The 27,957-nt window shown below is 42.2% G+C and overlaps 1 protein-coding gene and 1 long non-coding RNA gene across 6 annotated transcripts; one reads left to right on the top strand and one right to left on the bottom strand.

The window, feature by feature from the left end:
* Nucleotides 1–72: 72 nt before the first annotated feature.
* Nucleotides 73–27,269, bottom strand: LOC121712919 (oxysterol binding protein). Of its 5 annotated transcripts, none has more exons than XM_042097006.1 (21): nucleotides 27,127–27,269; nucleotides 25,871–26,041; nucleotides 23,487–23,695; nucleotides 20,400–20,562; nucleotides 19,603–19,714; nucleotides 18,865–19,063; nucleotides 17,671–17,785; nucleotides 17,358–17,415; nucleotides 17,090–17,257; nucleotides 16,030–16,275; nucleotides 15,614–15,734; nucleotides 14,969–15,072; nucleotides 14,080–14,175; nucleotides 13,648–13,835; nucleotides 8,016–8,245; nucleotides 7,816–7,854; nucleotides 7,379–7,426; nucleotides 3,580–3,621; nucleotides 3,298–3,330; nucleotides 1,193–1,231; nucleotides 73–865 (listed from the first exon to the last, which is right to left on the bottom strand). In XM_042097006.1, exons 2-21 carry the CDS (start codon nucleotides 26,002–26,004, stop codon nucleotides 723–725), a joined length of 2,487 nt encoding a protein of 828 aa, XP_041952940.1. In that variant the 5' UTR covers nucleotides 26,005–26,041; nucleotides 27,127–27,269; the 3' UTR covers nucleotides 73–722. The 5 variants fall into 5 exon arrangements, with proteins under 5 accessions (XP_041952940.1, XP_041952951.1, XP_041952961.1 ...); XM_042097017.1 differs by having other exon boundaries at nucleotides 17,358–17,412; XM_042097027.1 differs by lacking the exons at nucleotides 1,193–1,231; nucleotides 3,298–3,330; nucleotides 3,580–3,621; nucleotides 7,379–7,426.
* On the top strand, nucleotides 1,856–22,357 carry LOC121713017. The gene is made up of 3 exons (XR_006032716.1): nucleotides 1,856–1,866; nucleotides 10,589–10,593; nucleotides 22,258–22,357. It is a non-coding gene; the product is annotated as an uncharacterized LOC121713017 (long non-coding RNA).
* Nucleotides 27,270–27,957: the final 688 nt, after the last annotated feature.

Raw genomic sequence — 27,957 nt, 5'->3', positions numbered from 1 at the left:
CACACACACACACACACACACACATACATACATACATACATACATACATACATACATACATACATACATACATACATACATACATACATACAGCACATCTTTAATCCCTTCATATGCAGCACCCCCTTCCTCTTCTCAGGGAAAAGTCCATACCCAATGAAAGAGGAGAGCAGGGAGTGAGCTGTTGAGTTTCAGTCAGAAGTGTGGTGGGCTGCAGACTCCCAGACTCACTCATACTGTACATTAAAGTGATGCAATTTGCAAAAAAACAGTGTTATAATCTCTAGTATCTAAGAGGTCCATCTACAGGAGCATGACCCCTTCCATTCTAAATCAGAGATGCAGAGAGAGAGAGAGAGAGAGAGAATAGAGGAAAATGTGCGAACAAAGGGGAGGATGTGGTGGTGGTCTTGGTGAGACGATGAAGTAGTCAGGTTTGTTACTCATGAGTATTTTTTCTTTTCTTCTGCCTCATATAAAAGGTAATGAAGGCACAGCAAGAGGCTCCAGTCTTGCTGCATGAAGAATTCACTGTTTATATATTCGCAGCCCCTCCCCCTCAAAAGGGAACAGAGTAACCCAGTGAGACTTCAGGGAAATGGTGCGATGCTGTCAGGGTTGTAGATAGTTTTGCAGTGAAACTTCCAGGTCGTCCTCTGGTGGTCCAGGTGGTCCTCTGCGGCGGTGCCGGACATCAGGGTATCCCAACTTCTCCGATGTGCTTAGAAGATGTCTGGGCAATTCTCCCAGCTGCCCTGCTCTTTGGCTTCCCAGTAGCCCCCCTTATAGAGGTGCGTTTGCTCCCCAGTAAACGGGTCGTCAAAGTGATCAAACCATAGAGCCTCGTAGTTGTCTTGGTGGACACCTAAAACAGAACAGGGGGGGGGGGGAGAGTCAATGAGTCAGCTGCTCTATTTTGGCTGTAAAGAGTTGGAAAGATGAGGTCACGGGGGGTGACATGTCTGCGGTTCCACAACCACAGAGGCAGGGACACTGTGACATTGCTGTACCCCTCACTGGGTGTAGCTATGTGCAGGGATAGTGGGTGGGACAGGAAGTCCAACAAAATCTAGCCTATCAACACTAGAGGACTGTACATGACTCAGACATAACAAAAGCAGATAGACAGTCAGGAAGACAGTCTGATGACAGAAGACAGATGGACAAGGGGGACACAGAGAATGTTACTTGCTTTTCACCGGAGATCCATAAGGCCCCTCCATGCCATCGACTGATGGGGAGAAAATACAAGGACATGTATGACAAAACAAACTAACCAAGCAGTTAGGGGGGAAAAAAGGCATTCTTCCAGTCCAACCTAACAGACTATAGGCCACATGCATCAAGCGTATAACGATGTAAATCTATGCATATTATGTATAATTCTTCACAAAAGTACTCGTTTCTCTTCATAAAGAGATAAATTCTCTTGTGCGGTTTATTGCATTGAGCTTGTGTATGTGTTCAAAGTTACCTTAGCATCAACATGCCATATAAAATGAATGTTAAACAAATATACTGACACTGAATTCTTACTAAGATCCTCCATTTTAATTAATATTTTGAAAGCTGTGTATTGTGTATCATTCAGGCCGTTGTGCTATGTTTGTCTCCAATAATAATTAATAATAATAGCTAATCGTTTTTGTGTGGTGTATGTATCAATATGAGTATGTAGTCAATTACTCAGCTTACTGTAAATACCTGCTGCCTGACAGTGTTGCAAAACAAATTCTAATATTGGCTTACGACTCCTAAATCACTTCCCGTAACTGCCAACTGCGAAGTTCAGTGATGACAGTAAAATGCACAATAAACAATATGTGCACATTAATTGCAGTGATTCATGCACTGATTGTTTGGCTTGTATCAACGTTAGTTCCTCTTGGTGTTGCTGACAAGTGTACCTTACCTAAAGACAATGCACAGAGGTAAGCATTTCCTGACAAGCATTTTCTCTGTAAAAGCAGGGCTTAATTTGAGCCGGAACACGCCGGAACATGTTCCGGCACCTCCGACGTTGGATCCGGAACCTTTTTTATTGGATCCGTCAACTCTTACGTCAATATAAAAAATAAATCGCCTAAACGAAAAATAAATAAATTACTGTTTGTGTAGTGTACAATGTTGATAGCTTTCTTATTAGTCTTTAGAAATAGGGGAAAGACCAAACAGGATACAACAAGCTAATCGAGGATTTGAAAGTGCTTTATCCACAATATTTGCCACAGGAGGGTGACGCGCTGTTCGGGGCGAGAGAAGTTGAGACACTCTGCCAGCAGTTTTGCATCGATAGCCCGCGGAATGTCATCAGGGCTTTCATGGAATACCACCTCTACCATCTCCTCCCCATTTGCCTTGTCGGCCCGCCGCTTGCCCGGTTCAACCCTTTTCCTTACGTGAGGTCATGGATTTCTAAAGGACATAGGTGTAGAGAAAGAAGCAGGGTAATGGAGGCCGGGGGTCTGGATGCTGTATGGGCCATTTTGGACAAGTAGGCCTAGGCTACGATAGGAAGAAATCGCGCTTCCACGCTGTATCTAGTTGATCATGGGTGTGGGTGATCATCATTGCAATATAGGCATATAGCATACTTTAGCACCGGCTATTAGCCCCTTGTTGGACAGTTTTGTTGGTTCGCCTGTATCTCCTGTTTTCCCGGTCTGTGTGCCCGCTCCCTCTCTGTGTCACATTATGTGTCAGTTCGATGCGTTTTGATTAGGAGGAGGTGTCCAGGGGGGAATAGGGGTTCATATTCAGATGTGTCAATCAGAAACTACGAATCATTCCACGCTGTATCTAGTTGATTATTGATTACTGGGTGGTCATCATTGCAATATATAGCATACTATAGCCTATATGTTTTTATTTCGGCCTATGCGTAGTGTTTGTCTATAGTTTTTTTCCATAATTTGATAATGGATAATTGCTGTTTTTTTTTTACATTTTACACCCATGCAGTGCAGTGTGTTGCAAGTTCTGAAGTTAGTAAACATTGCCCTGGTGTACACACCGCGTTGTTTAGTTTTTTTTAAGTCAGAGCTATGTACGCAGGTTTTTTTGTTGTTGGTCCGTAACCTCAAATCCCCGTTTTGAGTCGCCGGGGATTTGAGCTTTGCTCTCCGGCACCTCCCACTTTACAAATTAAGCACTGTGTAAAAAGCATTTCATGGGTAGAAAAGTGTTCAGCCTGAGTTGAATGCATACGCAGTGTTGATGCATGTGGTCCTATGTGTAGTACAATTTCTCAGAGAAGTGAAGGGATAAGTATGGAAAGGTAAAGGGGTTGGTACTTGCTTTGATATGACGATGGGCCAGGCAATGTCTCAGCTGCATGATTAAAAAAGAAATCAAAGACATGAGAGAGAAAGAGAGAAGAGAGAAAAGAGAGGAAGAGAGAGAGAGAGAGAAGAGAGAGAAAGAGAGAGGAAGAAAGAAGAATTGAAGTGATGGTAATGTAAAAATCAGAGGAAAGCAAAAAAAAAAGAAATATGCAAGTAAGCTGTGATCACAATGAATGTGCTGGAGTGATATGAAGGAGTGCCTAACTCTCAGAGAAAAACAATGAGGACTACTTGCTTGATGATGAGATGTCAGAGGATGTGGTCTCCTCTATATCAACTGAAGGTCAGAGAAATGAAGGTAGACATGGAGTAGAATGAAAGGGAGATGGACATTAATGCCAAAATAGGTAAAGAACTGATAAGTCAACATTAGAGATGTAAAATTACGATGGAATGTATCAGTGACTGAAAAAGGAAATGGCCGATTCCAGAGCCAGTTTGTTCGGATAGACCATGTACAATGATCAGCGGTATATTTAATTTCAAACAGGCGCAATCTTTTCCGATCATTCATTCAATCAATAAATAAATCATTCTATCTATGAATCTATATCAATCTATCTATGAATCTATATCAATCTATCTTTCAATCTATATCCATCTATCAATTTATCAATCTTTTCTAGTGTAATGGTTGTCAAAACATGCAGCAACTCTTATCTTCTGTATCAATTCATGGTGCATTAATATAGTTATTACTACAGTGTTTTACAATGGCTTAGAACGCAATTCAGCAAATCATAATCAAAGCTGATCCAACAACTATTGTCAGAGATAACATTGGACACATCTTTTCTAATGGCAGGTGGGCAAGAAGAGCTTTGATTAGCAACAGTGGGGCAGCCGTGACCTACTGGTTAGGGCTTCGGGCTTGTAACCGAAGGGTAGCCGGTTCGGTCCCCAGTAGGAAAAATGTGGGCGGGGGAAGAGGTCTATCACTGCTCTCCCACGCCCACATCCACGACTGAAGTGCCCTTAAGCAAGGCACCTATCCCCTCACTGATCCCCGAGCACCGCTGTAGCAGGCAGCTCACTGCTCCGGGTTAGTGTGTGTGCTTCAACTCACTGTGTGTTCACGGTGTGCTGTGTGTATTTCACTAATTCACAGATTGGGATAAATGCAGAGACCAAATTTCCCACACGGGATCAAAAGAGTATATACTTACTTATACTTAGTTTCAGTTTAATACTATATCAGCACCTATGGCTAGATCATGAGCTAATTACAGTAAAGGTAAATACATTGTTTCCTGACTGCTGATGTGGTTTATTATCAGCTTGTAAAGGTTAGGTAAAGTAGGATGTAACGTTAGGAATCCCTGTTCAATGTGATTGTGTTAACTTTGGTTAGGATGGACCAGTGATTTCACTGTCTACGCCTATTACAATTTTAGGGTTGGAAACTCTTTAACAACTGAGCAAGTCTGGTGCCATTAGGCTAGTACAGAGCAGGAAAACAGAGTAAAATATGTTTAACTGGCAAAAGCATACTATAAAAATGACAGGACAGGGGTTCTTTACCCTTTAATGAAAAACATGGGTAAGCCTTGAACCTGGCACCTGTTATATACATGGTCTGGTTTGAAAAACAATCCCTTGGATCCTTTGAATCAATCAGTAAAAAATAGCAGCATCTTATGTCTCTGTGACCCTGTTTACATTTGATTATAAAATATGACTTCACTGATAAACAGAGACACCTCACCATGTCTATCATACTTCCATACTATGTCCAGGAGACCATACACAGTGTTCAGATTTTTTGTTACCGCCTATGTCATTGGGGGCCAAGCAGCGAAGCTGTGAGGACCTCATTGTGTTTCTACGTTTTCCTATTATTATTATTATATGCAATGGAAGTCTATGGCAGCCCATAGAACCGTCTGGTAAAGAATTGGGAAATTTGGCACACTAATTGGGGACGGTCCCATGATTCATGTCACCAAGTTTCATGTCGGCAACTCGAACCATCTAGCGCCACCAACAGGCCAAAGTTGGAAGTGTGTTCACTCACGTAAGGTGACCCGTAGGTCCGATTTTCAAAAGTCAGGTATCGTTGGAATCCTTGGACCAAGCCGAGTTCAACGCACCCTATGACGTCATTTTCCGCCATGATGGATTTTCCGCCATTTTGGATTTCATCAAAAACACTTAAAATGTATCAGGGGTCACATACTTTCTCTGATTACCACCAAATTTTACACAGATCATCTTCAGACCAAGCCTCACAAAAGTTATCACTTTTCGTCTTCGGAAGTATTACCGTTCGCCCGTAACAGCCAATCAAAATTTGCGGCGAAGCTGCCAAACAGGAAGTGAGCTCATATCTCAGCAACCCTTGCAGTCATCAAATCCAAACTTGGTATATGGACCCATGACCCCATCAGGAGAACGCTCTAGAAATTTGGTGACCCATGACCTCTAGGGGGCGCTGTAAATCAGTAACCTGCCTTTTGGACTGTAGCTGCTGTTGTGCCTAGAATTACAATGTACTAGTGGTGTCTGGCAATACTGTGGAAGATCCTTATGTCGACAGATGGCAATTCCTAACATCAACAAAATTGATTTGGCCACCATATTGGATTTAATCAAAACCACTATCAAATTTCCCTAGGTCACAAATTTCATCGGATCCTCACCAAAATTGGCACAGACCATCTTCAGACCATGCCTTATCAGTGCTTTGAATTCCATAACAATTGACGGAAGCGTTTGCTCGTAGCAGCCAATCGAAATTGGTGGCGAAGCCGCCAAACAGGAAGTGAGCTCATATCTCAGCATCCGTAGCATCTATCAAAACCAATTGGTGAGCAAACTAAGTACATTGACTCCTGACCTAATTGGGAGAACACACAACCAATCTGGTAACCTTTGACCGCTAGGGAGCGCTGTAATTAGCAAAACCTTTTTTTGCCCGTAGCTGCTGAAGTGTATTATTCTGCCATGGAAGTCTATGGCAGCCCATAGAAGTCCTGTGTCCAGTCCTGTGATAAATTTCATCAAGTTTTAAGTCGGCACCTCATACACTCCAGGTTGGAGTGACCTGTCCCTTTGCCCTGTCGCTCTGAGTTTTCAAAAACCAGGTGTTGTTGGTGTCCTTGGACTAAGCTGAGTGCACCCTATGATGTCAATTTCCGCCATGATGGATTTTCCGCTATATTGAATTTTATCAGAAACACTTAAAAGTTTTCATAGGTCACAAATTTTGTCCAATTGACTCCAAACTTGATGCACATCATCTTCAGAGCATGTCTCACAAATGCATTGCTTTTTGTCTTTCGAACTAAAACCATTTGGCCATAATAGCCAATCGAAATTGGTGGCAAAGCCGCCAAACAGGAAATTACCTTGTAACTCAGCCAATCTTGGGTTGTTTGGCATGGAACTTGCTGTGACTGCTTAATGCTATATACCTGATGCAACCGCATTGAGTTACATGACAAATTTGGACTACTGAACTGACTGCTTGGCCCCCTCATTGCTGCTTGCAGCTATATTTTCCATTAGAATTGTCCAATGAACAATTGATTATGCATTAGGTTTTATAAAACAAAAGATATATGGCCAGATGTGGCCAACACAACACGAATCACCATAATAGGACCACAATATGGCTTAGCGGTCATTTACACTTGTAGTTTGCGTTGTCCACCCTGATCATATTGCCAAAAACACATTTTAAATCAGGTGTAAAGATGGTCAGAGGTACACTGGATCACTGTGTGTGTGTGTGTGTGTGTGTGTGTGTGTGTGTGTGTGTGTGTGTGTCGCAGACCAAGTCAGGCATAGTATGGTTTGGAACTGCTTCACTCTCAACATACAGTATGTAGGAACACAGGCAAAGAGGTGTGCAGAGGGAGAGATGGGTGGATGAATCAGGCAGTATGCTGGGTGATACAGGGAGAGATAATCATGAGAGGAGTGCTGAAGAAGCAACAGAGAGAGAGGGATAAGGAACTGGACTGGGAGGAAGAACTGAGGCTAGTAGAGAAACAAAGGTGAAGAACTAAAACAGGCCAAGAGAAAATACTTGCTTTTCTCAGAGGTTTCAATAGGTTCAGATGAAATCTCCTCTCCATCAGCTACAGTAGATAGATGGATATAATATGGAAAAATCAAAAATGGATAAATGACCTAAAATCAAAATGCCACTGCCAACTAAGAAATATATACAGAAATTCCAGTTTTTATCACCAGTTGTCCAGTTGTGGCACATCCTCTGGAGAGATAAAGAGCTCAATGTTTTTTTGTGATGAGCTGGACTCTTAGACCCATAATAACTAATACCATAATGGCTGATGTTGCTCCTATATAAATAGTACTAAAACTATTGGAAGAGAAAATAATAAGAGGGAAAATGTTCTTGTCAAATGTAGGCTTGGATCGGTGTGTGTGTTCTTGTGCAAACATATGCCTATGTGTATGAAGAAGGCAAAAAGAATGCGAGGCAAAAAGGAAAAGAAGTACTTGCTTTTCAAAGGCGTGTCATTAATGGAGTCCTCAATGACAGCTTGAAAGAGAGAGAGAAAGACAGAGACAAGAGACGGACGGGGTGAACGACACAGACAGACATAAAGACAAGTTTACACATCAACTTGAGAGGTTTTTTTTTTTGGGGGGGGTAAAAAACACTCTCGTTCCACTCACTGCAACCCTCTCTCTCCTTCTTACCCTCCTCAGCTGGGCTGGCTGTGCGGGCCGCCTCTCTCTCCCTCTCGCGGCGGACGGTGCGCTGCTTCTCCTCCAGCCGCTGCTTCTCGGCGTTGGCCTCCTCCCAGCGGCCCTGCTCCATCATCCGCTGGTCCGGCCGCCGCCGGCTGTCCGTTGGGGCCACGCCGTCCTCCAACTCGTTCAGCGTCAGTGCCAGTGTGGAGAAGTAGTACATGTTCTCGGCCCCCTCCCTAGAGCACAGGGAGCAGAGGGGGTGAGGATGAGCAGAGGACAGATGACGAGACATGGTGGAGGTTTCATGGTAATAAAAGCAAAGCATTCATTTAGGGCCATGCCTGGGGATGAAACATTTTGTAATCAACCATGTGCTTCTATGGATATGCTTTACAGAAACGGAACCTTGTGATACGATCACAAAATAATAAAACTATTATTAATATAGCTGCCAAGCAGCAATGAGGGGGCCAAGCTCTTTGCAGATACTCGAGCCGTCGAGATGGCAGATAAATGACATTGCCGAGGTCTCAACTGCTTCGCCTGCCAATTGCCTAAAGGTCCCTACTGCACCACTTGCCCATTGCCCAGGGTCTCTGAACTGCACTGCACTGCAACTGACATGCATCAGCACTTCCTGTTCCTCTAGCGCCTCCCTAGTGGTCAAACATTACTATATGTACTGTGCCTCCTCAGGATGGTGTCCCGAGTCTACGTACTAAGTTTGGTGTCGATACGAGAAAGTGTGGCTAATTATAGTGCACCTTGTGGTCAACAGTGACTAAATTTATTGTGCGTCCTCAGGATGTTGTCCCGAGTCTACGTACCAAGTTTGATGTCGATACGAGAAAGTGTGGCTAATTATAGTGCACCTTGTGGTCAACAGTGACTAAATTTATTGTGCAATGAGGGGGCCAACGTCGTTGCAGATACTTGAGCCGCCGAGATGGGAGATAAATTTGACATTGCCGAGGTCTCAACTGCCTCGCCTGCAAATTGCCTAAAGGTCTCTACAGCACCACTTGCCCATTGCCAAGTTTGGTGTCGATACGAGAAAGTGTTGTTAATTATAGCACCCCTTGTGGTCAACGGTGACTAATTTTATTGTGCATCCTCAGGATGTGGTCCCGAGTTTGGTACCAAGTTTGGTGTCGATACGAGAAAGTGTGGCTACTTTTAGCGCCCCTTGTGGTCAATGGTGACTAAATTTATTGTGTGTCCTAAGGATGTGGTCCCGAGTCCATGAACCAAGTTTGCTTCCGATATCTGAAAGCCTTGCCAAGATATTAGCTCATTTCCTGTAACTTTAGTTCCCCCCTAGTGGTCGAAAGTCGAAAGGTTTTTCTGTGTCCTCAGGATGGTGTCCCAAGTCCATGTACCAAATTTGGTGTCGATACAAGAAAGTGTTGCGAATTATAGCGCCCCTTGTGGTCATCAGTCACTTAATTTATTGTGCATCCTCAGGATGTGGTCTCAAGTCCATGTACTAAGACTGGTTTCGATACATGAAAGGGTTGCTGAGATATGAGCTCATTTCCTGTTACTCTGATGAAAATGATGAATTTTGACCTGTTGGTGGCGCAGAGAGGCTTAGACCCAAAGGTGTGGAAATTGGTGTGCGTGATCATCGCCATGCCCTGACGCCTCCTACCAAATTTGGTTCGGATTTGTTAAAGGGTTGCTGAGATGAGAGTTCACTTCCTGTTTCTCTAGCGCCGCCCTAGTGGTCAAAAATCTGACCAGTAACTTTTGTTGGGCTTTGTCTAAAGATCATATGTGCCAATTCTTGTCAAGATCGGTTAAAGTGTCTGGTCTCTGAAGGTTTTCTTGCTTTCAAAAATTTGAACTGTTGGTGGCGCTAGAGGGTAAGACTTAGTGGCATGTACGTTGGTGTGTGTGGTCAGGGCCATGCCCTGATGGCATGTGCCAAGTTTGGAATTTATAAGTCAAGTCACTGAAGAGATATGAGCTGACTTCCTGTGTGGCGGCCTCGCCGCCATATTTGATTGGCTCTCACCTGCCGACATTTTTGAAATTAAAAAATCTTCTAACTTTTGTGAGGCTTGGTCTGAAGATCATGTGTGTCAAGTTTCGTGAGAAGTTTTGAGACCCGTGAAACTTTTGGAAAGTTTGCACCTTGGCCTGTTGGTGGCAAGCATGGCAAAGTCTTGGAAATTGGTGGGTGGGGCCGTACCTTTTGCCTTAATCAACTCTGCAAGTTTCAGCTTCATAGGTCCAAGTATTGCGGAGCTACTTGCATTAATGTTGTTAAAAAATTGATGAGTTTTGACTTGTTGGTGGCGCTAGAGTTTTGGGGTCTGAGGTCTATACATTGGTGAAAGTGATCAGTGCTATGAGTAGAATAAGTGCAGGGCTCTACACTAACATTTTTTTTCAGGAGCACTTGTGCGCCCAAGTTAAAAAATTTAGGAGCACAGACAAAAATTTGGGCACACAGTCAGTTCTGTACTTAACTTACACATAATCTAACATTATACTGCAGCTAACAGTTAAACATGCCAGTGCACCAATTGCAAATATTAAGAATGACTGACAACATTTAGGCTACAGGAAACAAGATAAGGTGCCTACTTTAGATCAGTGCCTACTTTATTTTCAGTCTGTTCTATTTTCCTACATTTTGTTAATGTAAAATAATATAATACATTGCCATATTTGCATTTAGCCTGTATATCAAGTATCCTGCCAAATGTAGGCCAATTTATTTATTTGTGAATCCATCTATAGCTAAACCAAATATGCCCATGGTGACCTCTGACTGCATACTGCCTAATACTACTACTAAAACAGTCCATTTTCTCTTCCACAAAACCCAACATAGGCTAATCAAGAATATGTTTTATACTTTTAGTTTTTATTTGAAATATCTGCATTGATGGGGGCAGTAGGCAAACGTTAGGCCTACTTTCGTTTTGCACTTCAGCTTGTATTCGGTGTAAACAAACAAGCATGCGTGGTAGTGTTGTCACGATACCAAAATTATGACTTTGATACGATACCTGCCACAAATATCACGATGCTCGATACTGAAACGATACTACAGCGAAATCCTAAGATATCTGGAAAAGAAAGGACTCATACCTCCTCCAAGTGTATTGAGTCATGTGTGTTGAATTCGGTGCTCTTTTGTAGTGTGCAGGTCAATTCTGGGTTCTAAAACTTCTAAACTTCCTACATAATTATTCTTTTTTATAGTCAGTAAAATAGTAGGCCTACTTTATGTGATTAAGGCCTTTATTGTTTGTTATAGTTCATTTGTTGTGTTGTGTTTTGGCAATAAAGTAGCTTTAAATAGCCAAACTAGGCTAGATCAAGGTCAGTGTTGATATCACTGCATGCAAATCACTGAATGCTATGCCTAATCTTTAGGCCATCTGATGTACAGTATAGGCTACCCTAGGCCTTCCAGTGTTCATGGGATTTCATTGACAGTTGCAAAGGGAAAAATGTGAGGATAGTCTTCTTTGCGCCCAGTGTACAAGTACGACGTTCCAACCACTAGGTCTTCGTCAGATAGGCCTACACCATTACCTGTTGCAATATATCTGTGTGCATTACATTACGTCTATTTCTTTGATAACATGATTTGCTACCACGTAACAATAAGCCGCTATTATGATGGTAATATGCTGTGGGCTTTAATTAGCGCATTTCGGGTAGCCTATCGGCCTATCCTACATCTGGGCAATAATTATTGAACAAATTGCAGTCTACATGCCATGACAAAAATTACCAGTAGTACTGACCGAACATGAAATAGATTGTTTGGTAGTGTTGGTAATGTTATTCTGGCGTGAACATTGCACTTTCATCACGTTAGCACCCTATGATTACAGCTCGTTATGTCTCGTCAAAATTCATTGATGAAGGAATGTTCGCTTTATCCCAGAGAACCATACTCGTTTCACTTCCACAAAACAGAAGAGAAGAACTTGGCACTAACCATGTAGTTGTGTTTTCTATAGCATATTCGTTAACCTGTCGTTCTTTGAACTCTTTAAAAATGTTGGGATATGTCTGCGAGGTATTTAGCCAAGTTCCATGCGTAGCATACTGCTTTTAAATGACTTTGAAACATATTTTACAAACTGGCCTCTGTGTACCTGATGGCTTGCCTTCACTATTCGCGATGTATCCAAAATAGTTCCAGATTTCACATCACCTTTTGTTTTATCCACAAGGCCGAGGACTGTCGGCAAAGAACTATGTTGACGTTGCTGCGCGCTCACTCACTCAGAGCTGCCTGCTTGACACGCCCACTTGCCTAGATGCGTGCAAGGAGCAGTGAGGGCAGCAGTTCACACAGAACGTTATTATTTTAATAGTATCGATTCTAAAAACGTCGGAAATCGTATCGTTTTTTGCGTGAAGGCATCGTGATACCTTTTTAGTATCGATACACCGTGCAACACTAATGCGTGGAAGCCTGGAGTTGTCAGTAGCGTTCTACCTTTGAATAAAATGGGAGTATTACGGGAGGCTACTTTTGTGCCGGTTCGCTACAGCTATATTTTGCATATTGCAGCCAATACGTCAACTGGGCTAAAAGGCATGTTAGGTTACCTTTCCTTCTCTCACTGCATTCTCAGAATCTCATCCTGTTCCTCCTATATCCAATGAATTCGGTGGATAGAAGAACTAATTTCTTCAATCTTTGCATCTTGGCTGGCTAGTCTAACTTTCCGCTTTTTCTGCGCGCTCTTGGATTTGAAGCGACTACTAGCGAGTCACAACGCGAAACTGGGTTGATGGGAGGTGTAGTTTTTATGCTGCATTCGCGACGTGATTCTATGGTTTGCACCAGTAATGTTTCTCGATGTTGCGGTGTATTTTGTAGACAAACATTGACATGGTTAGAAGTCATTCGCACCAGTGCGCCTAAATATTTTTTTGCTTTTTAAATATTTTATTTTTACTTATGTGCGAGTGAAATGGGCGCACTGTAGAGCCCTGAAGTGTGCCAAATTTCACAACTTTTCACCAGACGGTTCTATGGGGTGCCATAGACTTCAATGGCAGAGGAAAGATGTTAAATAATAATAATAATAATAATAATAATAGGAAAAGCTTGAATCACTATGGGTTGCCACGCAGCTTCGCTGCTTGGCCCCCAATTATTATTATTGTGAAATCATTCATAAATGTTTTTTGAAAAATTAAGTTATTATGAAAGACCATAAAACAAGCTTTCAGATGATCCCTTTATCATGACCAACATACTATTTATTCAAAGTGTTCCGATTGGAAATGTGATCACTTAAGGTGATGAAAAAAGGAGGCGCACACAAGGCTTGTGTGGAAAAATGTGTATTGTTTTGTTTTGTAACTTTTCGGCTACAATACACATTTTTCCACAAGCCTTGTGTGCGCCTCCTTTTTTCATTACCTTAAGTGATCACTACTTTTTGGGAGCGGACGGACCAAGCAATACACGGGTCAAAAGTGTAGGCGCAGACGCCGACCTTGCCGTTTTTTCCTTTAACGATTGGAAATGTCAAAATCAGAAACTCCAATTACGTGACAACTGAAATGTGCCAATTACGTGACAATTTATTTGACTTCACAGACACATTGTGTCATGTATGCTTGCATTATGTACACACACACACACACTCACGGCAGTGGGGTCTTTCTCCAGATCTCGCGGGCCTTCAGTGTTTGGTAGACGGTCTTCTGGCGGCCCTCTGTGCCGTTCTCGCCTCCCCTGCTGCTCTGCATGACACGGGAGAACTCCATCTTTTCATCCCATGTGCCCGAGAGGACATAGTGTGCCTTGCCCTCCTTATCTGTTACCACACCCGTTACCTGCGCAGAGGGAGGGAAGGAGGGAGGGAGGCAGCCAGTGATCGAGAGAGAGAGAGAGAATGATTGACTTTTAAAAAACCCTTTAATACACCATGTCAGGTTATATGAGAAATGAGATCTTAAATATCAAATCCTTATCAACTGTAATCACAGCTCCCCTGATACACCAAACTTTTTCAAAGGCTGGGATGTTGTCCATTAGCTTAAAAAGTATGTTTTCTTGTAATTCCTGCCAGGGGCTCACCTTTCTGGCCACATCTCTGGAGAAGTAGCTGTATGGAGCAAACTTAAGGTGACAGCGGTCTCCAGTCTTGTGATTAATAATATCTATTTCACCTGACTGAGAGAGAGAGGGGGGGGGGGGAGAACATCAAGAAATTAATTTGTTGAATTGAAATTATTATAATTATAATATGACACCACGCGTCATTTCATATCAGAATCTGACTTTCTTGATTGACTGTTCACATTATATGTTGCTAGTAAATCGGATCGGATTTGTATGTCCGGGTGGCGATTCTCATTTTTGGTCTTACATTGGTTGCTATTAGGGGGGGAAACATAGGCTACAATATGAACATTTTATAAGAACGTGTCAAATACTCAAGTCATACTGTACTCAACAAACAAACATTGAATGTGGATTTAGGTAGACTCCATAAAGAGTAGCTTGTTAGTTAATGAATCAATGGATTGTTACACCCCTAGTTGCTATAGTAATGATGTGCCTCAAAGTAATGTTGACATTTAACAAATCAACATGGAGGCACATCAAATTTTGTAAATGTACTACATAAAAAATAAAATTCTGTCTGATGAAGAGCGTGTAGCTCGAAAACGTTCACTTGGTGAAATAAAAGATAAAGCAAAACGGGAGCAAGTGTGCGCACATTAAATTTTATTTTTTTAATTGTCTGACCCTTTTGTCCTGCACCTGCGTTTTGGATGTGTGCACCTCTACCTTAGCTAAATGTACTACATAGCAATTTGCAGCCGTGGCACAGGATTTATATAAGTAATGAGATGGTGTCAGAGATGGAGGCTCTCTCATCAATACTAAGGGACATTATTGCACCTAGAAAGCAGATGCAACAAGATCTAAAAAGGAGTTTGAAGAACGAGTTCAAACTCACCTGGTCTATCCACAGCTTGCCAACTATGATGTTATGCACAGTGGTGGTGACTTTCTTCCAGGTGTAATGATTTTCACTCTTCTCAAAAATACAGTGAATGGAGCCTATGACAAAAGAGGGAGGAATACCTTAGGCATAAAGCATGAACATCTACCTATGTTACTGTGCTTAAGAAAACATTTCTTCACAGATTTTGTAACACAGAACGCTGTTTAAGTCACATACTGTACATACACAATGAACTAAAGGTACATTTTACAAAGTCAATGTAGCCTATAAATGCATTATATAATGCATCATGAAATTATGGTATTAGTCCAGTTCTAACATGATACCCTAAAAATGGGGACAACCATTAAATAAGGTCATTTGAATCTTCTTATTTTAAGGGTGGGTGGGTTGTTAGTTGTCTGTGTGTAAAATGTGTTCCTGTAGGCACCCCTGGAAGAGAATAGTCTCTCCAGAGAAGCTAGATACTATAGGTCCTCTGAGGGCAGTCACATGCTGTTGGTCTCAAAATATGGATCATTCAGAGCAAAACTGTGGTGGCAATCGTTCGGTCTCATGGACCCAAAATTATGGGCCTAACTTAAGTTCTAGACCCAGTGCGAGCATCCACACCCAGACAGGCATTTACACACTCACCCAGAGGCATGATGGAGAGGTATTTGCCCCTAAATTTGCTGGCAAGTGTGATCTCTTGTCTAAGGGTCCAGCCTCGGTCTGAGATGGCATGGTGGGCCGCTGCTGGAGGGTGGTGGCTCACCTATGCAGAAACAGATTCAATGGGGCGTTTACAAGAGGAACAATTTTCAATTCAGAGGCTTTATCAGCCAGAAGTCTTGATTCTCACGCAGGCACTCAGTGCACTACTCGGGTAGCTGGGGCGTTTACAGGAAGTGGTTGCGGTTAGTGGATCGAATCTGATGCAGCCTTTGCTTCGCATCATCAATTTCAAGATTTTCAAGATGACTCAGTCACTAGTCATGTTACCATTATGCTAAGGCCACACCAATAGTTGAACAAGTGTGGATATAGGAGGGTGCCCCTAAAAAACGCACCTGTTCACAAAGCGAGCGGTAGCCACTTTCATGGCGGCGGTCTAGCTCAAAGGTCTCCCCCAGCAGAGGATTGAAGGGCTTGCCCGTGCGGTGCACAGTGGTGGAGTAGGAGGAGACGGTGAAGGCTGCCACGTAACAGAGCTGCTCCAGAGAGCTCTGGCACTTAGCTGCCTTGTCCAGCAGCTCCGAGTACTCAAGGTCCTCAGACAGCCGCTGCAGCATGGAGATGGGCTCGTTGAAGTTCACCTATGGACAGAGGAGGATAGAGGAGGACAGAGGAGGAGGGAGGGCACCACAGAGAGGAAGAGAGGAAGAAACAGAAATAGAACAGAGAGGAAGAAACAGAAATCAAGGAGAGTAGATAATAGGACAGAGAGAGGAGAGAGAGAGAGAAGGATGGGAGATAAGGGACACAAGATAAGATTGAAGGAGTGCAAGATTAAAAAGGAGGTGGGTGAAGAGAAATGAAAGGATGAGAAGTAAAAGAGGGATTAGTGGAATCGACACTGGCGAGTCATTTTCTGTTCCTAGTCCTCATGTACACCTGCATCCATATGTCATTAGTCACTCTGGCCTAATCATCTCTACACAGCTATCTCTCTAATCTCAAAGCATTACAATCCCATTAACAATCAGAGGATGTCTGAAATGATAAATCTGCTTTACCCAAGAGGTCCAAAGACTTTTCGAAATACTCATCTTCTATATTCATTACGATTTTTTTCTTAACACACAACCATCAACTAACAAGATGTCTAGTACAACAAGAAAACAAAATAAACAATGCTAATTTTACAGGCAATTCCACAGCTAAAAGTTCACTTAATCATTACTTTTTTTTAAGGCTATGAACTGAAGGATCCTCACATTTATTAAATCTCTACTATAAAAGCAAATCAATACACATATAACCCTACTGAATTATTCATGGCACAAGATAAAGTAACATTACACAGCAAGACAATCTGATTACGCAGTTCTACTTTAGAAAAGGAGCCACTGGCTGTCTCATTGAGAACCATACATAATACAGTGCTTAGAGAAGAGCGCCGTGTCTTACAGGCATGGGGATCTTGGAGAGCTCTTTGCCGATGCAATTCTTCATGATGCTCCACAGGTTGAGAGAGTAGTTGGGCTTGTCAGGTATGCGTGTCCGCCTCTTCTTCACGGGCTCCAGCTCCTGTGACTGAGGGGAATCCGGATTGGACGCCAACGACTGTTCATCTATCTGCAAATAGCCAATGAGCGAGAGTTATGGCTAATATTACACTTCTGTGTGCATTTTCATTTTGAAGCGTGATTTAGCGACCGCACATCCAAACGCTTACCGACTGGTCATCCATTCCAAGCTCACTGCTGATGCCGCTGACATTGCTGCCCGATCTCCTGACAGAAAAGTTGTGAGAGAGCGAGAGTATGAAGAGGGTGAAGAAGGGGAAACGAAAAAGACAGGACAGGAGGAGGGGAAAAAAACAGACAGACCGGAAAGAAGAAAAGGGAAGAAAGGGGGAACAGAGGGCACACACTTAGGTCCAGTAAGACACATATATAAGACAAACTCACTACCACAAGAAGGAACCGAGAGGAAAGAGTGGGGTAAAAGTGTGGAGACTGTCAGAGAGAGGGACAGTGGGAGGAGACCTGTGGTATTTGGGGTCGGCAGGGACGGTGATGAACTCCTGAGGGTCCTCCATGGCGTCGAAGAACTCGTTCTCATCATCCTCGTCACTGGCATCTCCCTTCCCTGAGCTAGGTCCTGACACAGCAAGAAAGCAAATGGGGTTAAGAGGTTAAGAGAGGCCAAGACAGATATTGAATATTTAGCTATGTGGAACAGTGCACATGAGCTGCAGAGAACTGTCCACCAACAGTGTGCATGAGCTATAGTCAACTTCCTTCTTTATTTTCAAGGCAGAAACACTGTGAGAAGACCCACTGTGCGCAAAGCTGGGTTGCATTCATCTACACAGAGCACTGTAGCATTCTAATGAGTTTCACCATAGGATGCTGCACCAAATTATATCATTCTGTCACATACTGTAGAACTCCACTGCTGTGGGAATCAATCTGCAATGAGTAGTGGCGGTTAAGTAGTGGTGGTCTGAATGAGGAGTAATTTTCTTGACAGTTAGTGCTGTGGTTGTTCCATGATGCAGCACTTTATGTCTCTCAAGGCCCTCTCCATGATGTCATCCTGCTGGGACAGCCATTACACCGCTTAACCCAAAAGTATACTTCAGCAAACAAAGTCTGTTGTCATTTGCGTCATCCGTATTATGTGGCCTGCACATAATACGGATGACGCAAATGCCTTCATCCACACAGTTCTATCCATGCAGCACCAACATGTTGTCTGTATGGACACATGTGTATGCAAGATCTGGCCTCAGAATAAAGAAAAAACTAAATCTATTACATCTTTGTCATTATTCATTCAACAGATACTTTTATATGGGGTGCCACTGATAGAGCCTGCGGAACTACTGATATAATGAGAGTTTTGTTAATTTCATGTTTCAGCTAATTATAGCGGATTCGATTTATTACAGTTCCAGGTGGGTAGCAACTGCCATTTATGTAGAGATGTAAATGGCTATGAGGGGGCAGACAAAACTATGTAGTTTAAAAAAAAATAACAGTCTTTACTTAGAGATTCACATGACACAGACACTTTTGCACAGAAAGTCTCAGCAAAAACAAAGAGTAAGCTAAGAGTAAGCAACTCCTGTGTATTGCAGTACTACGTAGTGTAATGGCATTCCTTCACAGTACATGCTATGTGGACCTCCTCTATGGGCAGTATCGGTTTGGGCAAGCTCTAGGCGCCTGTGTTACCTTTGCCGTCTGCGTCGGGGTTGCTCTGTGAGGGCGGCAGCACGGTGGCGCCCCTGAAGGCCCTCTCTAGGTGGTTGTGCTGCTTGGCAAGCTGCTCCAGCGTCTCCTCCAGACGCACACGCTGCTCCCTCTCAGCCTGCAGGGCCTTCTGCCAGCGCTTGCTGTGGGCCTGAGCCAGAGCCAGGAAGTCCCGACAGGCCTGCACATGGACAAACACAATGAGTTAGCGCAGGACTGAGAGTGAACTACCTACAGTGCACAGAAGAGGGTGCTCCTGGTGTGGCCTGGTGTGTCACATCTGTCCATTGATGAAGTTGGGAATGATGGGCTGTGTCCTAACACCTCTTTAACAGCTCAGGATCTAAAATTGCATGGATGAGCTCAGGATGGAGTGTTCTCATTGGATAAAACAGGATGATAAGGAAGTATAAGTGAAGTGACTGGTATTTAGCAGAAGCTTTTATCCAAAGAGTCATGGACCAAAAACGGTGGGATCGGAACTCGAAACCAGGCCACTGCACTACCACAACCCATAAGACAAGAGGTGATATGATACAGGCTATTAGAGGGTCCATGGAAACTATCTTTGTAATTGTCCTCCAAGTTCATTCAATGAGAGCAAATTATTTTATTATTAATATCAATATCATTCTAAGTTCAAGGAGTTGGTACCATCCTTAATAGGAGTGAAAACACAGGTACGGAAGCATGAGTCTGGTGCATTCGGGCGTGACTTACATTGATCATGGCATTGGAAGTGATGCGAAAGAGAGTGGCCCTCTCAGTCACCTGCCGGATCTTATCACCTGTCTCTCCACCTAGCTTCACTCCCTCCAACTCTGACAGGGACCTGAGAGAGAAAAACAGTAAGGCAACATTCAAAGAACCACACACATTTGCATTTACATCTTTCTCCCTACCTGTCAATCACCTCTGAACATGTAATCTTTCAATTTCTAAAATGTTGACTTTTCCAAAAATGAAAGAAAACACATTTTCACGCAAACCACCCATTTCCTGCATTTGGTTGCAGAAAGAATTGATTGGAGGCCCCAAAGTAAATAAGTTCACAACTACACAAGGGGCCCGTTTCCCCGACATGGATCGATTCTTGTTCTAGACAAGAGATTTTGAATTAAAAGCTCGACTGAAAAAAGCTTTTAGTCTGGGACTAGGCTTAATCCGTGTATGGGAAACAGGCCCTAGGTGTATAAAACCGACACAGTGAAAACAGGATTTGCTACAGCTGCTGCATCTTTGCATTTTTTTTTTTGTGGCCACAAGCCCTCTGGCCCAACTCGCGCTGATAGCTGCAGTTAACACCCAGGCCAAAATGACAAGATATGGTGAGAAAAGACACACCAGGAGACTAAATCGATGGTTACGTATGTAACCGCGGTTCTATGAATTTCGGATGACCACCAGAGGTGGTGCTTTCAGCACCTGGATTACCATCTCCTGCACGTGAATGTGATGTAAATCCTGGTGCTGAAAACACCGCATCTGGCGGTCAGTAGAAATGAAATATAACTGACCTTTGCAGAGCCGAGCCATGTTTGGCAATGAGGTCATTGCAGGTGCTGAGGTCCTCCACCTTGCTGCCGAGTGTACGCAACGTGGACTGAACCTCAGAGTTCCGTGACGACCCGCTCTGACCGGCGGGGGGAGGAGTCATGGAGCACTCATCGCCAGAGTCATCTGTGGCAGAGGAGAGAGTGAATGTATGGACAAATAAGAAATAAAAACCACGAGGAGTCATATCTAGGTAACACATACAGTGTAAATATTTACAGTTTGATTCTTGTGACAGATAAAGCTGTTTTAACTTCAAAAGGAATGAAAACACATAGGGATGCACGATGATATCGGCCAGACATCGGTATTTGCCGATAAAAGCTTCATAACTTAATTATCGACATCAGCCGATATGGACATTTCTGCCGATGTGCCTGGCCGATATGAGCACCAACAACATACTTCAACATGTTGGCTGTGTGGCCAAACCAAAATAGTTGATTACACCAACTATCACTACACTACAATTCATTACCTTCTTTGCTTACTACCCATTTTCTCTCCAGATAGCACACATTGTCCCTTATCCATTACCTTTGACATTACTTCCTTTGGCTTGTCAGTGCCATTTCAATTGTAATGCGACCGGCAAAAGAGCACCAGACAGAAAACTACTTGTTTACAATAACCTGATTAACAATGACTTGAATCCAAGATGGTATTTACCAGAAACTGAGAAACACCAAGTGGTTTTCCTTATAGTACTAATAAAATTATAATATTCTATAGTTTTCATTGCACCTTTAAATAGAACAATACAGAACAACCATTCAGATCTCAGCTACAGTTCAAAGGTCGCACGGTCACCCAATAAATCAGGGATAGAAAGCACTGTGACCATATCAACATTACGTGATAGTATACAACCTGGAGGAGTCTATCAACTCTTAGAATATAAATAAATAGGTCAGCAGCAGGCAACTAGATACAGTTTGCCAAATCCGCAAAAACAGCGTCATGACCTAAAATCGCATAGGTCCCAGAAAGATCAGAATTTCATAGCAAACTATACAAGTTGACAAAAAGAAGAAATAAAAACCAACACCCAATATCAGAACTGCAGCCACAGAAAAAAGCTACAGGTAAACAAAATAAAACGCTGTCTAGTTCCAGAGTCTAGGAGATTAAATTATCTTTCCCTCCTGATGTTAATGTAGATTCAGGAACAGTAATAGTCCTTAGTTTGTGGATGTCTGTGGTCTTGTGGTTAATAATCAATCCATTTAAAAGGTAGCCAGAGATTGAATCATGCGGTACTTAACATGGGCCCTGAGTAAAATAAAGTTAATTCTAAAAGAATTTGAAGAAGCCCTTTTATGATTTCATTTGTTATTACTGTTTGCTTTTGTTTATGTAAAGCACATTGAATGACCTCTGTGTATGAAATGCGCTATATAAATAAACTTGACTTGACTTGACTTGAAGCATTGACATGAGACAGGAATAGAGGCAATACACCTGTGGTAGAAATGTAGACTTTCCGAATAGCCAGAGTACTTAGTCTGTTGAAGCTTTATTATGGACTAATACTGTACAAATCTCTTCAAATGTTTTTCAGGCCAAGGACCCATTGGCTGATAAACATGGTGGAGGTTAGAGTACAGATTAAATCAGCTGTCGGTAACCTGGCAACTGCTTTTTGTATTGCTATCTTGATAGGCCGTCCAAAACTAATTTAATACCTGGTACCTTGATGCCTGTTACTATGGCAAGTAACTTGATAGACAGTGGATGGCAGCGATGTAGTTGCCTTCAGTTTCGGACAGACCCACAGACATTCTTACCCGCAAATACAAGCAAAATAGACACACTGTCAAGCAGGGCTCCGAACTGGTTCAAGGAACGAAAACGAAAACCGAAAACGAACGGAATTTTACGGAATTTTACGAGGAGCGGAAACGGAAACGAAAATAAAATGGTCTTCAACTGTTCCGGAACAGAAACGTTATTCTGAAATCCACAAAACCGGTTAATAACGTTTTTTTTTTCGTTCTCTATATATTTTATAAAATTTCGCAAAAGCATATCCTATGTCAGGGAGACTATTTCCGGTTGTGCGAAAAACAAGCCCGCATCTACACTGTTAATGTGAGATAACAAGCCACTATGTAGCCAACTACTGTAGGCGAACAGCCTAATAATTTGATTTCTGCAGTTTGAAAAAAAAAAAAAAAAAGAATAAATGGACCATTGGTCCAAATGTGTATATTTTGTCTTACTGTTGTAATGTAACCTATCCGTCTGCCACTTCGGATCTTAGGCCAGCTCGTAGCGTAGGCTACTGAAACTGATTTGGAAATTGTTTGTAGCCTATGCGTAATAGCCTATTTTGCCTGTCCACGCTTTGTCGTTTTAAAGTCGGGATTTGAAATGTTTGCGCAATTATAGCCTATTCTATGTAGAAGAGTTAAACAGGAAATTTGAGATAGGCCTTGTCAGCAACAGACAGGTTCGTTTATAAACAGGGTTGGAATTATAGCGCAAGCCTTTGAAGATCTCCATATGGATAAAACTTAGGCTACAACCAGGTAAGGAGTTTAGCACGTATCCAGAAATATTTTTGATAAGAAATTATTTATAGGCATAGGTTAGGCCTATAGTAAGTCTGTAGGCTATGGGATGGATAGCCCATCTGAATGTTTTTGGATGCCGCCTGTGATTTATTATTTTTGGGCATAGCTACGATATAGGCTAAATCAAGAGGAAATAATGAGTATGTCTATTCTAAGGTAAAGTCCACAAAAATAGACTTGATAGGCCCGCCAAACACTGCCGGAACTTTAAGAACGAACGATATTTTGCGTTCCGAACCGGTTCAGGACCGATATGTTGGTGGCGGAACGCATGCAAGAACGAAAACGTTAAACATAGGCCTACCTGAACCGTTCGGAACGGAACGTTTGAAAAATTATTTCGTTTTCAAGCCCTGCTGTCAAGCCCTGAATAGATGAGCACTGATGAGCGCAAAAACACTCTGCGCATCAAATTCAAGTTGTGTTGATTGATGTCTAACTGCCCCCCCAACCCCACCCAGCCCAGTTCCTGACCTGACTCTGCTTGCATCCGGACAGCCTTGGCCTTGGCCAGTTCAAGTGCGGTGATCCATCGCTGGCGCTCTACCTCAGAGCTGGCCTTCAGGTGGTAGGTCTGTGCCCCACCATTGGAGATGACAAAGTTGCAGGAGTCTTCCACAACAATGTTGGCCGTGGCTAGGTTTATGGTACCACGGCATGTGTGGCCCATTTCCGCTTGGGTCCTGCAGGGGAAGACAGACAGACAATGGAGCTGAAATATCAAAGGCAGAGCAAGTTGTTATGCTTCACAGTGAGATAAGATATAGATATATAAACACGTCATCAACTAGATCATCAATATCACTATTATGACAAATTGGCAATAATGTGAAGGAATTTTACTGGGATATCAATAACAATACAACATGGTCTATTCCTAATGTAGGCTAATAAGGATAACGAGGCACATGAAAATAGATAGGCCTATATCCTGATGATAGAAAGCTGATGCAGTGCTAGTTCAATGTTTAATGACTGACAGTAGTAGTAGGTAAAGATCTATTCAGAACCTAGACTGCCTACTCAAGTGACCTAGGCTAGTAAGCATTACGGTAATCTATATTTGCTTGCATGGTGTTTCAGCATAGCTCGGCAAGTCACCACCAAAACAGTAGAGTCTTGTAAACTGATGATAACTCCAGACAGGTGTTGCCGCTGATGTTTGAGAGACAGCTGAGAAAAATCAAAATTTTTGAAAACTTGATTTTCTGATATAGGGTCATTCCACGTCAATTGAACCAGGGCCCACACACTTAGGTCTCAAAAAATTCTGAAAACATTACCAGGTGTACCTATGTTATCCAGGAAACACACTGTAAAATTACTCTTATGCAAAATCTATACTTTCCAAGATACAGCCTGTTTTACAGGGGGAGGGGGGTGTCGATTTTGGTCGGACTCTTTTTTTGTCAAAGTTCACAAGCCCACAGCGCAATAACTAAACCATGTAGGAGGCTCAAATTTTGCTTGCTGGTACATAAATAAGAATAGTATGTAGCAAAATCGTCAAGCTTGGTCTGGATGATCCTGCATGGTCATAGTTGTCCCTCAAAGTTGATCAAAATTGTATTGGAGTTTTTGGCTGGGCTCTGTTTAGTCCTTCAGATGACATATTTGTATTCAACATAGGCTCTTGATTTATTTTCCTTACTGAGATAAGTAGAAACACTCTCACAAAAAGCAATGAACAGAAAATAAATCCCTTCAGGGTCTGAACAGCAGACCTAACAAGTCTGAAAAATCATTTTGGTTATCATTTTCAGAGCGCCCAAACCCTGGAGAAATAGTTCCATGCCAGCCAGACACACAAACTTGTCCAGCGCCAGCATTCACAGGGGACAGGCTAAAGTGGCTCAATTAAGGACTGGACTGAATTATGCAGATGACTGGACACTGAACCTGAGCACTGAAAGCAAGATACAGTGCCAACTATAGGAGCACTACAGTACTCAATTCAATTCTCACACTTAATCAGCCAATGAGAAAAGCCTTGTACACACAGGATCCAAAGTGCCTAAAACTTGCTGAGATAGTGGAACATTCTTAACACAACAGTCAAAAAAGAAAGGAGCACATTAAGCAATAGTTAAGCAGAACAGAGATAGCTCATCAGTATGTGATGCAATGAGCTACTTGACTTTATAGGTGAAACCATTCTATATAATGTTGCAGCAAGTAACGTTATTTAAGTTATGTAAGTCAAACTGGAGCACCAACCAGACAAACAAGCACTGAAACTGTACACAAGAGTTGAGTCGCAGCTCTGATGCCAAGCAGGAAGAGCATCTAAACAAGCTCTAGATCCTGCTGAACTACTTTGACCACTTAAGACTGTAGTCACATGATACTGTACAAACTAGATCTTACAAAATATGCCAAGCAGACTCAGAGGGCCGTATAGATTTTGCCTGGCAGTCCAAGTCACTTGGCAAAACAGCTACAGCTATGGCAAAATAGACTATTTTGCAAGCAAAGCTGTCAATTGCTGTTTCTGGACAGAGTTAATGATGCAGACACAGAACTCTGTATATTGTTGCTTTGCAAATAAAAGCTGAGGACATCTGCTTCAGCAAAGTCTATGCGACCAACTAAAATGCCATTATTAGCCAAACTGCATTTGTGTTACAACACAACAAGATGCAGTTCTTAATGCCCTGGCTTCACATGAAGACACACTAACACACAATTTCACAAAGGTGACAAAACATAATAGCTGCAAACCCATCCTATATGAGGAAAAACTCATAGACCGCAAGTAGACCACACAAATGGCGTGTTGCTAAACTCGCTGTCTATAAAGCTTTACACTTTCCTTGTTATTAATATAAACAACGCAATGTATTTCATATTTTACTTACCTGTAATATGACAGCAAACCATTGCTCAGAACGAACCATCGTCGCTGGTAACCCTTGATGTAATTCGTCCATTTGAAAAGCCAGCCTTTGTAAGTGTCTCCTGGTGTCGGAGTGGGCGCCTTGGGCTCCGACATCACGATAGCCCGTGGCTTCACAATGTGGTTTTGAGGCCTGCAAAATAAAAGTGTCCAAAACAGTGCTCGTTGACTGTCGTTTCCATGTAACACTAAGATCTATCTGTTACCAAATGTAAAGCCCGTTCTCAACCACCTTACTCCAATCAATTTACTGGGTAACAATTCTACGTGGCAAGCACCTTCCTTAAAACCATGATAATGTTACAGCAGTGGGCTTTGGTGCTCAGCTTCAGGTTGAAAATCTCACAACCAATAACTGTTGTGACACGTTTATCCCTTGATTAACAACATTGGCTAACTGAAAACCTTTTGTAATACCTATATTGTTATTGCAAGAAATGCTAAACGGATAGCCTGTGGATGGAAGGATTTGATTGTCATCTACTTCTCTGCCTACAGAATTTCGCCTACGTGTACAAAGACGGCTAATATCAACATGGCTAGCGAGCGACATTTCTGCCATGTCTAGGTTAACGTTAACTATTCGCTTGACGTGTGTGTTAGGTGAACGCATACAACGGTCCGTTAATTTTTACTGTTAATTCACTGAGAGTGTCGTTCGATTATTGTCATGATCTACCAGGGGAAACATTTGTATTGAACAAGCGGTGAGGCCTGTTTAAAAAGTCCCAGGCCTGGGAGTAGAGTACATCAGTACAGGGGGTTAGCGGCAATGACAACCTAATAACGTCAGCTACCAATGTAGGTCGGTGTGTGCAGAAAATATCAAGGCTTAATTACATTTTCTCAACAATTATAACACTAAATTGCTGGTACGTCTGGTTAAAATCCTTTGAGTACAGATTAATTTTATTGAAGTTAACGTTGCATTCCAACGAGTAAGCTTTCTGGTAACTGTTTGGCTACTAGCACTACAGCACCGAGGTTATCTTAGCTCCGGTTCTTGCTCCCTGCCTTGCTAGCTAACGTGCCTTCTAGCTAGATGGAGATATTTCAATTGACAGTATGCTAGTTAGCTACCAACCTGGGTTATCAGGAGTTGACAGTTCTGTTTATTGACTTAATTCAGCGGCAAACATTAAGGGAGGACTCCAATAATCGAAGTTTATTCATAAGACATCATATTTGATGTAACTGAGGCTTGCCATTTCCACTTACCTGTCAACATACAATCCCGTGGAAAGAAGGAAGTCAGCCTGGTAATGTCCACTCGCGTGCAATTCTGAGTGCAGACTGCCCTGCACTGTTACACCGCCCACACCATTCCAGGAATGAGACACATTCTCCTTGCAATCCCTTCCTGTGATTTCGTTTTTCGTAGGTTTTAATCGTGTTTAGTTAAATATTATTGTGTCAAAACCTATATAGTCAAATAGTTTTTCAGTCTGACTTTAATGTGGGGTAAAGACGATATGGTCCTCGACTTCTGAAAATGACAGACATTTGATTCCTTCAGTTTTTGTTCTTAAAATGTATGCAAATAATTCCATTAGTTAGATTAAATCTACATATCTCTAGATCTACATAAAATCTACATATCTACAAATCTACATAATGCATTTGCAATTTGCATAGCATCTTGGGAAATTTGTAATCCAGGAACAATTATTGTGTTAAAGTAAGTAGGAAGGCCTTAGTTGAATGTCATAGCAGCCCCTTGACTATGAGAACCAAGAAAAAATGTGTCCGCCTACATAGCCTAAGCTGTTGTAGGCTAATTTCCTATCTATTTCTTGAATTTCCCCTTGGGGTTCAATAAAGTATCTATCTATCTATCTATCTATCTATCTATTTAGGATTTAAAAACATCTTACAATTTATTTATTTAATTTTTATTTGTAATTTTATAGACAAAAGGACCGTTTTAGTGTGAAAAGGTAACCACAAAAATAGACAAAAATGAACAAATCATGTTTGTAGTGGTATTAAATTAAAGACGGTCTAAGCTGGGTAACATCACTTCTGAATAAAACAGAAAGCTAGCTTGCT

Source organism: Alosa sapidissima, chromosome 1, assembly GCF_018492685.1.
Source record: "Alosa sapidissima isolate fAloSap1 chromosome 1, fAloSap1.pri, whole genome shotgun sequence".
In the NCBI taxonomy this organism is placed as follows: Eukaryota; Metazoa; Chordata; class Actinopteri; order Clupeiformes; family Clupeidae; genus Alosa; species Alosa sapidissima.
This window is presented reverse-complemented; position numbering and strand designations above follow the sequence as displayed.